The sequence below is a fragment of the Oncorhynchus clarkii genome, chromosome 21 (assembly GCF_045791955.1).
Source record: "Oncorhynchus clarkii lewisi isolate Uvic-CL-2024 chromosome 21, UVic_Ocla_1.0, whole genome shotgun sequence".
Classification (NCBI taxonomy): domain Eukaryota; kingdom Metazoa; phylum Chordata; class Actinopteri; order Salmoniformes; family Salmonidae; genus Oncorhynchus; species Oncorhynchus clarkii.
The window spans coordinates 21,454,949-21,467,950 of record NC_092167.1 but is presented as its reverse complement, the minus strand read 5'-3'; the positions used below and the strand labels follow the sequence as shown (position 1 = coordinate 21,467,950).

The window sequence follows — 13,002 nt, the reverse complement described above, 5'->3', positions numbered from 1 at the left end:
TTTAACTAGGCAAGTCCGTTAAGGACACATTCTTATTTTCAATGACTGCCTAGGAACGGTGGGTTAACTGCCTTGTTCAGGGGCAGAACGACACATTTTTACTTCGTCAGCTCAGGGATTCAATCTTGCAACCTTACAGTTAACTAGTCCAACGCTCTAACCACCTGCCTCTCATTGCACTCCACGAGGAGCCTGCCTGTTACGTGAATGCAGTAAGAAGCCAAGGTAAGTTGCTAGCTAGCATTAAACGTACCTTATAAAAAAAACAATCAATCATAACCACTAGTTAACTACACATGGTTGATATTACAAGTTTATCTAGCGTTTCCTGCAATCGAAAAAGGACTGTCGTTGCTCCAATGTGTACCGAACCATAAACATCAATGCCTTAAAATCAATACACAAGTATATTTTTAAACCTTCATATTTAGTTAATATTGCCTGCTAACATGAATTTCTTTTAACTTGGTAAATTGTGTCACTTTTCTTGCAACAGTCAGGGTATATGCAGCAGTTTGGGCCGCCTGGCTCGTTGCAAACTGTGTGAAGGCTTTATTCGTAACGAAGACAGCCAACTTCCCCAAACGGGGATGATTTAACAAAAGCACAATCGTTGCATGACTACCTAACCATAAACATCAATGCCTTTTTAAAAATCAATACACAGAAGTATATATTTTTAAACCTGCATATTTGGCTAAAAGAAATCCAGGTTCGCAGGCAATATTAATAACCAGGTGAAATTGTCACTTCTCTTGCGTTCATTGCACGCAGAGTCAGGGTATATGCAACAGTTTGGGCCGCTTGGCTCGTTGCGAACTAATTTGCCAGAATATTACGTAATTATGACATAACATTGAAGGTTGTACAATGTAACAGCAGTATTTAGACTTAGGGATGCCACCCGTTTGATAAAATACGGAACGGTTCTGTATTTCACTGAAATAAACATTTTGTTTTCAAAATGATAGTTTCCGGATTCAACCATAATGACCAAAGGCTCATATGTGTGTTATGTTATAATTAAGTCTGACTGAGTGGCGGTAGGCAGCAGCAGGCTCATAAGCATTCATTCAAACAGCACTTTCGTGCATTTGCCAGCAGCTCTTCATTCTGCTTCAAGCCTATCGACTCCCGAGATTAGGCTGGTGTAAACGATGTGAAATGGCTAGCTAGTTAGCGTTTCAAAAGTCACTTGCTCAGACTTGGAGTAGTTCCCCTTGCAGAGCGATGCTTCGGGGGATGTCGTCTGTGTTCCTGGTTCGAGCCCAGGTAGGGGCGAGGAGAGGGACGGAAGCTATACTGTTACACTGGCAATACTAAAGTGCCTATAAGAACATCCAATAGTCAAAGGTATATGAAATACAAATGGTATAGAGGGAAATAGTCCTATAAATACTACATTAACTACAACCTAAAACCTCTTACCTTGGAATATTGAAGTCTCATGTTGCAAGGAACTTAAACGTTAGCTTTTTTACATGGCACATATTGCACTTTTACTTTCCCCAACACTCAGTATCGGTGTTAATCATAATCGGTCGACCTCTAGTCAAGGTGTTCTTTGTTGCAGAGCCACTAGTCTCTCAGACAACACATTGATATTATGCATTTGGAGTGCCATAGGTGTTTTCTACTTAGATGCCGACATGCATTTGTCTGGACATTAAGTAGCTTACTGTGTAACTGCAACTCGGTGGAAATATATCCAGAGACACTTCCACACAAACCCCTACTTTTTCTTGAGCCCATTCACACTCATCAAATTTCCAGTGAATGTGTGTAGAACTCCAGAGAAGGGTGGTGAGTGACAGCTGAGGGTAATTTGCTGACTGGTTCACCCTCACTGCCAAGTACATGTTTGGATCACGCCCACAATGTACGACCCGGTCTGTGTTCAAGTCAAACAGGTTCCCTTCCAGCTGTTAACTGAATGAAGGTAAGCGTTTCTCAATGTTCTAGAATTGCCTATGGAATCTGAGGGTGATGCGACAGTACCAGTGGATACTTCCACCCATTCTCAACTGCATCCTTACAAAGCCTTGACTTAAACACCCTCTGACAGTTGACTCGTATGTTTTGGTCAAGAAATAAATTACCACTTTGCTGATTAATGTATTCATAAAAAATAACATTACAATACTTTTCACATTGTGTGTCACATTTTTGGCTTCATAGCATCAGTGTCAATTCTCGAGAGAGAGACAGTTACAGTGTTGCGAAAGGGAAATGGCTAGAAATTAGTGACAGTTAAAAGTAATATCTGCCACAACTATATATATATAAAAAAATACTGCAGTGGTAATTATTGTAATTCAAAAAATAATTTAAGAGACTAAACACATTGAGGATACAGCAGTCTGGGTTTTGATGATGTAGAAGTAGTTCTGCCCAAGATCCCGTTAAGACACAGAGCTCTAGGCTGGATGGTATGGATGAAGATTATATTGAGGGAGGCTCAGAGTTGAAAGAAGGCTAATAATTCCAACACACAATACATTAATGGCAGTTGAATAAGGTTATTTATCCAGGACAGGCCCTGTTTAAGACCCAGAAAGAGGCCCCTGACTCAGGATCCCAGGCCATGCTGACTCTGGAGAAGCCTCTGGAGTTCCTTGAACTGTTCCACCGTCTGATCCTTCAGGTCTGGGTTGGAGATCTGCAGCCGGATGCTGTCTGTGGACCAGGACAGGTCTCCGGAAAACATCTCTGTTAGGATCCGCGCCACCACGGGGACCACCTAGACATGGAGAGTCCCTGTTATGTCATGTGTGTGTACTGGATCTGTCAAGGGTATGGGGTCAATTCGTTCGGCTCACCTGCACAACGATGAGCTTCTTCTCCTTGGGTTTCCGTTGATCTGGCCAGTCCTCCCCAAAGCAGAAGTAGAGCTCAAACGGTGGTGGGGTGGGAGTTTCACCCTTCTGGAACAAGATGAGCCCTGTTGTTGGTATGTGTGTGCATGAGAGGGAGGAATAAAGGTTATCTCCTGTAATATCTGTTCTACAGCTAATCCATTTGGATGCCTGGCCTGTGCAACAATAGCAGTACAAGCAATAAGTACTACTCAAGAGCTTACTCACAGAAAGGGCATGTGACTGAAATATTCAGGGATCAATTGAAACTCAGACAGCCTCAAGTTGACTGAAAAACCATGGCAATGGAGTCCAGCATTGTCATCTGACAGGATCATTTGGTGTTATGTGATTATTGAATCTCAATCGAAAAATAGGGTGTTTTGAGGGATCAGATGGAGATTCAAACACTATGAAACTTGTGCCTTAGATGACTAAAATACCCAGCAATAAAATGGATTGACTGACTCACCGTGCAGGAAGTTATTGAGGCTGAACACTTTGTACTTCCTCTCCCTCTCCATAGGGTTGGGTGGCCCCTGCTCGTCAACGCCCGGCCCAGACCAATACACCTTGCACTGACACAACCTGATAGCGTATATATCCTGCTCCCAGATCTCCAGGATCAGGCCTCGGTCCATCACATCCAGCAGGTGCTCTGTGTAGAACCGCTGCTTCTCGTTCTGGATGTCGGCCGAGCCAGGGAAGAGCACTTGGTTGAGGGTGACAGGGCCGAACAGGTCCACCTGCTCCGGGGTGGGCTCCAGGTGGCCGTAGTACAGCCGGCAGCCTTGGTGGTTACTCACCGTCAGGGAGCCCATCTTGCGACCCCGGTACTGGAACTTCATGTCTAGGTCAGTCACTGAAACCAGAGTCAAATAATGTAGTGTTAGAATAATTGTGGGCACTTCAAAAAGTCAACATTGAATAAAGCTCTTTCTAATCATGCCCAATAGTATTCTGATACCAAGTTGTCATAAGACTGAATAGGGGTTAGAATCAATGAATAACACATTACCGCTTTAGCTATTAAAAGGGCAAAACTCGATTTTGCCCATTCCAATTCACGACAGAACCTGTCTTACCATCCCCCACACTTTCAGACAGCTGCCGGTGTGTTCCATTTGATGGGTGTGACAGGCAGGTATTCCAGACTACTACACTAATGCCCGATAGCCTATAATCCATCGAATGAGTCAATTTGAGTGAATGTATTGCAATACCAAATAAAGTTGAACACCCTGTTTTTATGGTAGGGGAATTGCAATGAATAATTTTTTTGGATAACATGCAAGGAACTAGTGCAGAAGTCCCTGACTGCGAAAGTAAAGCCATTGTACATAAAGCAGTATTCTTCTCAACACAGCATGGACCTCTAGGTTCTATTCCACTCACATGGCAGGCTGTTCAGCAGGTCATATTTGTAGGGTGGCACCGCCTGCTCTTCTTCCTGGTTCTGGACTCCGGACATGGCCTCCATGGGGTCGGCACCTGGGTTAGGGGCAACCGGAGCCACAGATGCAGCAGAAGGAACCATGGGGGACATCTCAGTGACCACATGAGGCTGCATGCTCCCTCCACCCATCCCCAGGCTGTTGGAGGGTCCTACGGGTCCAGGGTGCACAAAGACCCCATGTTCCAACTTCACCACCAATGGAACGTCGGCAGAAAACTCCGGGGGAGCCATGGTTGGCTGAGGGAGATGCGCTGCCATGGTAATGCTCCCGTTGGGATTGGAGTACATAGGGGTGTGGTGGGGGGTGCCATATCTGTCATTGAGAGCGGCGCTGAAGGGAAAGTCTATCCTATGTGCAGTAGGGAATGTCTGAAAACTGTGTGGGTCACTAATTCTGGGGTCTGGGAGAGACAGGAGGACACACACACACTTAAGATGTCGCATAATGTCAATAGTGGCACATTTCAAACGGTTAACCTTTCAATCAATTTCTGCCCAATTCACCCATGGCTCAGTAGCAAAGGTGTATTGACAGTATACACTTACCAATGGAGAGACCAACAATATTCGGCATCTGAAAAAGACAATATATGGGTAAAAAGCTGATATATGGGTATTGTTCTCAGATTGTTTTGAGATAACACATTGTTCTGAAATAATGGAAAAGTGATTGTCTACACCTTACCTCCTCCTCATCTTCATCAACTGTGTCTGAAACCAAATCAAAAGCAATATGCCATCAACATGGGGGAGAAAATCTCATTAGTTTCACAAAACATTCATATCTGGAGGTTAGACAAGTTCAACAAAGTTATTCTAAAAGAAATTCTATTCTAATTTAAATTCAAAGACAGACAATCAGATAAGACTTGCAAAGCTGCCAATGAGCCTGCATGCTTACATACACTCTTACCTCCATTGCAGGGCTGGTCACAGACCTCATAGATCTTGTAGGGCTGGACAGGTGTCTCCTTGGTGCCGTCGTATTTCAGTTTGAACTCCCGGCTCTTGTTGAGGGCACAGCGCAGGTTGGCCTTCCACTTGGCAGGGTCAGGCTCATCCAGACCCCCCTGGTACTTCCCCGTCTCCAGAGCCCAGGCCTGGGGGAAGAGAGGGGTAGGCAAGGAGGAGAATGAGGTTACATTTTAATGAATGGGAGAAGGGGTCACATCTGGATGGAATCAAATGGGTGAGTGTTAAATTAAATTCAAATCAAATTCATCCCCATCAAATTCATCCCCATCAAATTCATCCCCAAGGGCCAATTATTAAGGGTAGCAGTGCTAATTGAAGTGCCCTGGAACAAATGATGAATAAACAATTTAATTTCGGCATTATGTGTCTGCAAAAAGTTGGCCACTGCCGAGTATTGTTTCATAAGCTTACAGGGGTCATGGGTGGGTTACTGCACTGCCATTAACCAACCACATTAGTCACAACTAGGGTGCATTCAGAAAGTATTCAGACGCCTTGACTTTTTCCACACTTTGTTACATTACAGCCTTATTCTAAAATGGACTAAATAGTCCCCCCCCCCCCTCATCAATCTACACACAATACCACATAATGACAACCCAAAAACAGGTGTTTAGAAATTGTAGCAGAAATATCACATTTACATAAGTATTCAGACCCTTTACTCAGTACTTTTTTGAAGCACCTTTGGCAGAGATTAAAGCCTCAAGTCTCCTTGGGTATGACACTACAAGCTTGGCACACCTGTATTTGGGGAGTTTCTCCTATTTTTCTCTGCAGATCCACTCAAGCTCTGTCAGGTTGGATGGGGAGTGTCGCTGCACAGCCATTTTCATGTCTCTCCAGAGATGTTCGATCGGGTTCAAGTCCGGGCTCTGGATGGGCCACTTGAGGACATTCACAGACTTGTCCCGAAGCCACTCCTGCGTTGTCTTGGCTGTGTGCTTAGGGTTGTTGTCCTGTTGGAAGGTGAACCGTCACTCCAGTCTGAGGTGCTGATTGCTCTGGAGCAGGTTCATCAAGGATCTCTGTACTTTGCTCTGTTCATCCTTCCCTCGATCCTGGACTAGTCTCCCAGTCCCTGCCGCTGAAAAACATCCCCACAGCATGATGCTGCCACCACCATGCTTCACCACAGGAATAGTGCCAGGTTTCCTCCTGATGTGACGCTTGGCATTCAGGCCAGATAATCTTGTTTCTCATGGTCTGAGTCCTTCAGGTGTCTTTTGGCAAACTCCAAGCGGGGTATCATGTGCCTTTTACTGAGGAGTGGCTTCCGTCTGGCCACTCTACCGTAAAGGCCAGATTGGTGGAGTGCTGCAGTGATGGTTGTCCTTTTGGAAGGTTCTCCCATTTCCACAAAGGAACTCTCTAGACCTCTGTCAGAGTGATCATCAGGTTCTTGGTCACACCTCGAACTAAGGCCGTTCTCCCCCGATTGCTCTGTTTTGCCGGGCGGGCAGCTCTAGGAAGAGTCTTGGTGGTTCCTAACTTCTTCCACTTAAGAATGATGGCCACTGTGTTCTTGTGCACCTTCAATGCTGCATATTTTTTTTGGTACACTTCCCAGGATACACCGGAGTCTCAGAGCAAAAGGTCTGAATACTTACGTAAATAAGGTACTTCTGTGCAAAAATGTCAAAAAACGGTTTGCTTTGTCATTATAGGGTATTGGTGTAGACTGATAAGGGAAAAACGTATTTAATACATTTTAGAATAAAGCTGTAACGTAATAAAATGTGCAAAAAGATGTCTGAATACTTTCCGAATGCACTGTAAATGGAGAACAGGGTAATGGCTAATGCGGAAATGACTCCAGCCAAAAGCAGGCAGGGAGTAGGCAATTACTGCTGTTGGTGCAGTGGATATCATGTGGACATCCTTATACACGAGGTCAGGAACACCCAGAGAGGTTTGACACTAGAGAAGCAGTGGAAATGAAACTAAGGCTCTTTCAGTTCACTAAAACAGTTGCATTTATCGCTGAATGGGATAAGGAAGTGTGTAGGTGACAAACAAAAAAAGAAAGATCCCTTTTCCAGGGCCCTGTCTTTCAAAGATAATTCGTAAAAATCCAAATAACTTCACAGACCTTCACAGGGTTTAAACACCGTTTCCCATGCTTGTTCAATGAACCATAAACAATTAATGAACATGCACCTGTGGAACGGTCGTTAAGACACTAACAGCTTACAGACGGTAGGCAATTAAGGTCACAGTTATGAAAACTTAAGACACTAAAGAAGCCTTTCTACTGACTCAGAAAAACACCAAAAGAAAGATGCCCAGGGTACCTGCTCATCTGCGTGAACGTGCCTTAGGCATGCTGCAAGGAGGCATGAGGACTGCAGATGAGGCCAGAGCAATACTGGACATACTGCGAGACGCATAAGACAGCGCTACAGGGAGACAGGACAGACAGCTGATCATCCTCGCAGTGGCAGACCACGTGTAACAACACCTGCACAGGATCGGTGCATCCGAACATCACACCTGCGGGACACGTACAGGACGGCAACAACTGCCCGAGTTACACCAGGAACACACAACCCCTCCATGAGTGCTCAGACTTTCCACAATAGGCTGAGAAAGGCTGGACTGAGGGCTTGTAGGCCTGTTGTAAGGCAGGTCCGCGTTTAACGTCGAAGGAATGAGCGTTACACAGAGGCCTGTACTCTGGAGCAGGATCGATTGTGAGGTGGAGGGTCTGTTATGGTCTGGGGCGGTGTGTCACAGCATCATCGGACTGAGCTTGATGTTATTGCAGGCAATCTCAACGCTGTGCGTTACAGGGAAGACATCCTCCTCCCTCATGTGGTACCCTTCCTGCAGGCTCATCCAGCATGACAATGCCACCAGCCATACTGCTTGTTCTGTGCGTGATTTCCTGCAAGACAGGAATGTCAGTGATCTGCCATGGCCAGCGAAGAGCCCGGATCTCAATCCCATTGAGCATGTCTGGGACCTGTTGGATCGGAGGGTGAGGGCCATTCCCCTCAGAAATGTCCGGGAAATTGCAGGTGCCTTGGTGGAAGAGTGAGGTAATATCTCACAGCAAGAACTGACAAATCTGGTGCAGTCCATGAGGAGGAGATGCACTGGAGTACTTAATGCAGCTGGTGGCCACACCAGATACTGACTGTTACGTTTGATTTTGACACCCCCTTTGTTCAGGGACACATTATTCCATTTGTTAGTCACATGTCTGTGGAACTTGTTCAGTTTATGTCGCAGTTGTTGAATATTATGTTCATACAAATCTTTACACACGTTAAGTTTGCTGAAAATAAACGCAGTTGGCAGTGAGAGGACGTTTCTTTTTTTGCTGAGTTTAGTAGCATAGTTCCTTAGAAATACTTTTTTGAAACGTGCTACTTGATGGGAATAATGTCTGTGCTGTTTTGATTAAACACTTCTGAAAATGGTTTAGCTTTTGACAAATGTCTGTTCCTCGACTTGCCAGTAGTGATCTAAGACAAAACTTTGATCTAACTACAGTTTGATATCCAAATGACGGCATACAGAGTTTAAGTATTCAGATCTGTCATGCCATTCTCAGCAAGGACCCCCCTCTCACCTTGAAGATGGTGTTCTCTTCCTCAGAGGTGGGCAGGTGTCTTGTGGCGTGCCTCCAGGGGATCTGGAAGATCCGGTGGTCCGGGCTGAGCCACTGCAGGCCGGGGTACCTCCCGCTGTTCACCTGGGCTAACAGCCAAGGCTTTAGGCGGATCCTCCGAGGCTGCGCACTCATCATGAGGCAGAGCACCACACAGGGAGGAGAAATGGGCTTCAGATGGGGTGAGTGAAGAGGCTGGAAAGGTGAAGGGAAAAGTAATGGTTAAGATGGGTGATGGGGCACTGGGGGTAGGGGAGAGAGTGGGCACTGAGGGAGTGTCTTGAAGCGTGATACAAGAGTAATGGTTCAGATGGGTGATGAGGCAATGGGGGTAATGTGGGGAGGGTTGAAAGAAGATACTCCCTACCATTTGCAGTAAGAGGGCTGGGGAAAATGGAGAGAGAGGATGGGTGGGGAAAAGAGAGGTGTGAGGGTGGAGAGAGTTATTTATGATGGCAACAGGCCTGTTTATGAAATGATCTGCTGAAAAACAAAAAAAAGTGCTCTGTGGCTGAAGGATACAGAACAAAAACACTTCCAAGGCAATAAAAAACAACATTATAGAATTTGGTGAATTAACATACACATCATGTAACAGTTGGAGACTATTCCTTAATCCTTTACGCCATTCCATGACAGTACCAAATTTGCTTTTGTCATCCTAAAATGTTGGATTTGATACTATGACAACAAGCCTAGGCCCTCCGGGCACAGATGCAGGGTCCACTGTCAAACAAGTGTATTGTATGAGATCACAGAGGATCATATGAACACAGAGGAATGCAGGTAACTCCTTTACAGCCAAAGACCAACTTCCATCTCAAGCAGCACATCAGAGGCAAATACAAGGCCAGCTTGCATCTTCCTCTGGACGCGCTGAGACAGACAAACTAATGCATCTGGATAGAATATGTCCTCTTCCCGAGGCTCCCACACATGTCCTTCTGAGCCCTTGAACCAACACACACACACACACACACACACACACGTTGAAAAAGGCAATGTAACTTTAAGGAGTATGTAACACAGAACAACAGCTGGGTGCAGAGGCGTCATGCCCATAGGGTGCACAGGGGCATGTGCCCCCTCAGATTTGTCCCGTTTATATTTGGCATTAAATAGTCCAGATGAGTTTCCAATTTTCCAACCTCATAACTAGCTACCAATAAGTTATTTCAGGCTATCAATCAAAAAAAGAGTAGCTAGCTTGTCTACCTAGCTTAGCTGGCATGCCTGCTGGCAAGGTTGTTAAGAATTTAGAAAGGCAAGCAATTACAAAATGTATTGAATGCCTCAGGACTACCTGACATGATGACTCCTTGCTGTCCCCAGTCCACCTGGCCGTGCTGCTGCTCCAGTTTCAACTGTTCTGCCTTATTATTATTGCACCATGCTGGTCACTTATGAACATTTGAACATCTTGGCCATGTTCTGTTATAATCTCCACCCGGCACAGCCAGAAGAGGACTGGCCACCCCACATAGCCTGGTTCCTCTCTAGGTTTCTTCCTAGGTTTTGGCCTTTCTAGGGAGTTTTTCCTAGCCACCGTGCTTCTACACCTGCATTGCTTGCTGTTTGGGGTTTTAGGCTGGGTTTCTGTACAGCACTTTGAGATATCAGCTGATGTACGAAGGGCTATATATATTGATTTGATTTGATTTGATTGAATAAGACTCGCATTCCTTTTAATCTTCTGCCCAGATTTTTTCAGAAATCCAGAGAAGCATATTTAGTTTCTTAATATAAATAAAAACACCAGTCAGGAGGACACAGGCAGCTCAGGATACTGTGTATATATATATATTTTTTTTAAAGAATAATGATTTAAGAATTAAGAATAATGATTATGGCTCTATAGATTGCAGGAAAATGCTGTTTTAGGTGTTTGAAAATCTCCAACTTGCAGACAGGGGGGACTAGGCCCCCTCTGGAGCACACCCCAGCCATCCTTGCATACATTGTGCCCCCTGAGATATCTTGTGATGCAGTACACAACCACACATTTATTTTGAGTTATTCATTCAACACATTGTGAATGAAAAACATGTCATACTATAGGCTCCCACCCAGTGAGCAGAGGTGGTGAGGTGAAAATTGAGTTTGACTTAATTTAAGGAATGAGTTAATAACAGGTGGCAGAGTAAAAGCTCAATGGGATTCAACTATAAGCACTTCAGCAATACATAATGAATTGACTTTATACCGGTAGGCCCCTATGCAATTTTTGCTGGTGCTTAAAGCACTTTACATTGTACTGTGCCTTCAGAAATTATTCACATCCTTTTTCTTTTTCCACATTCTGTTGTGGATTTAATTGTCTTTTTCTCTCTCAACGATCTACAAAAAAATGCTGTAATGTCAAAGTGGAAGAAAAACTCAAACATTTGTAAAAAAAAATATTTAAAAAATGAAGAAAAAACCCAAATATATATTGATTACATAAGTATTCAACCCCCGAGTCAATACATGTTAGAGTCACTTTTGGCAGCGATTGCAGCTGTGAGTCTTTATGGGTACGTCTCTAAGAGCTTTGCACACCTGGATTGTACAATATTTGCGCATACATTTTTCTTTTCATTCTTCAAGCTCTGTCAAGTTGTTGATCATTGCTAGACAATAATTTTCAAGTCTTGCCATAGATTTTAAAGCCGATTTAAGTCAAAACTGTAACTAGGTCTCCCAGGAACATTCAATGTTGTCTTGATAAGCAACTCGTGTATATTTGGCCTTGTGTTTTAGGTTATTGTGCTGCTGAAAGGTGCATTTGTCTCTGTCTGTTGGAGAGCAGACTGAAGCAGGTTTTCCTCTATGATTTTGCCTATACTTAGCTTTATTCCAGGTATTTTTATAACCCCCAAAAAACTGCCTAGTCCTTGCCGATGACAAGCATACCCATAACATAATCCAGCCACCACCATGCTTGAAAATATGAAGAGTGGTACTCAGGGATGTGTTGTATTTGCCCCAAACATAACGCTTTGTATTCAGGACATTAATTTTGTTTGTGCAGTTTTACTTTAGTGCTTTATTGCAAACAGGATGCACATTTTGGATTATTTTTATTTTGTACAAGCTTCCTTCTTTTCACTCTGTCATTTAGGTTAGTATTGTGAGTAACCACAATGTTGGTGGAGACATGGTGTGGATAAAAAGGGGACTTCCCATTAGTTTCAAGAACTTAATAATTGCACAAGTCTGGATTCTATTGTCTAGACTCCATAGATAGTATGTTTAAATGAAAATGGTTTTAAATGAAAATGGTTTTAAAACAGGAATAGGTTTACTAGCTTTCATTCAGGGTGTGCAGAAGGCAGGTTGAAAAAAAAAGTGAACAAAAAGCGACAAAAGCTGAAAATAGGACGCCTGACACTGACAGGAGTATGTACAGAATCTTCAAAAGATGAGTTAATCGGTCTGAAAACAACCTCTGTCTGCTACTATTGTTGTTTTCGGAAATATGTACAACTTTAAGCGGCACCCACCTTTTAACGATGGGTCTTCTCCACAAAATGATTTCGCTCCTTTGTATCGAAGAGTTCTAGTACGCTGACTGTAGGGATCCCTCCTTCCACAAACAGAAACCGGCCAGGCAGAGAGTATGCGCGCTGCCACAGGTAAGCTTTTTACTAGGTAGGCGAACTGACAAAAACCTTGCCCAACACCGTCACAAGTTCAATGACTGTGTGGGAAAATGACAGTCAGATAGTCCAATAATTATTCAGAAAACTTTCCATAAACAGTGGCCAACCATGATTTGAGGTTAAACATGAACAAACGTGGTGCCACCCTGCCGGTTGATAGACAGGGCTCTAAAGTAGGCAGAAGTATATGAAAAACATTGTTTCATTTTCGACAGGCTCCTAGTACTAGCCTAGTGGTTGTAAGATGTATCTATTTTCAGTGGTGTAAAAAGTACCCAATTGTCATACTTGAGTAAAAGTAAAGATACCTTATAGAAAACGACCCAAGTAAAAGTGAAAGTCCCCCAGTAAAATACTATTGGGTAAAAGTCTAAATGTATTTGGCTTTAATATACTTAAGTATCAAAAGTAAATGCAATTGCTAAAATATTCTCAAGTATCAAAAGTAAAATTACAAAT

At 43.8% G+C, this 13,002-nt stretch overlaps 1 protein-coding gene across 1 annotated transcript; it reads right to left on the bottom strand.

Annotated features, from left to right (window-relative positions):
* Positions 1-2,102: 2,102 nt before the first annotated feature.
* On the bottom strand, positions 2,103-12,713 carry LOC139379363 (interferon regulatory factor 5-like). Its single transcript, XM_071122171.1, has 9 exons — positions 12,385-12,713; positions 8,864-9,097; positions 5,225-5,411; positions 4,997-5,022; positions 4,858-4,885; positions 4,251-4,712; positions 3,328-3,717; positions 2,820-2,941; positions 2,103-2,740 (listed from the first exon to the last, which is right to left on the bottom strand). Exons 2-9 carry the CDS (start codon positions 9,038-9,040, stop codon positions 2,570-2,572), a joined length of 1,563 nt encoding a protein of 520 aa, XP_070978272.1. The 5' UTR covers positions 9,041-9,097; positions 12,385-12,713; the 3' UTR covers positions 2,103-2,569.
* Between the last annotated feature and the right edge of the window lie 289 nt (positions 12,714-13,002).

What these genes read in the sequence shown, in the direction of transcription:
- LOC139379363 (XM_071122171.1), bottom strand. Translation starts at nt 9,040, where the DNA reads ATGATGAGTGCGCAGCCTCGGAGGATCCGCCTAAAGCCTTGGCTGTTA. An exon ending in TTGATGAAGATGAGGAGGAG is followed by an intron (nt 4,886 to 4,996) that starts GTAAGGTGTAGA and finishes TGTCTTTTTCAG; the next exon opens with ATGCCGAATATTGTTGGTCT. An exon ending in CCTCAATAACTTCCTGCACG is followed by an intron (nt 2,942 to 3,327) that starts GTGAGTCAGTCA and finishes TACCAACAACAG; the next exon opens with GGCTCATCTTGTTCCAGAAG.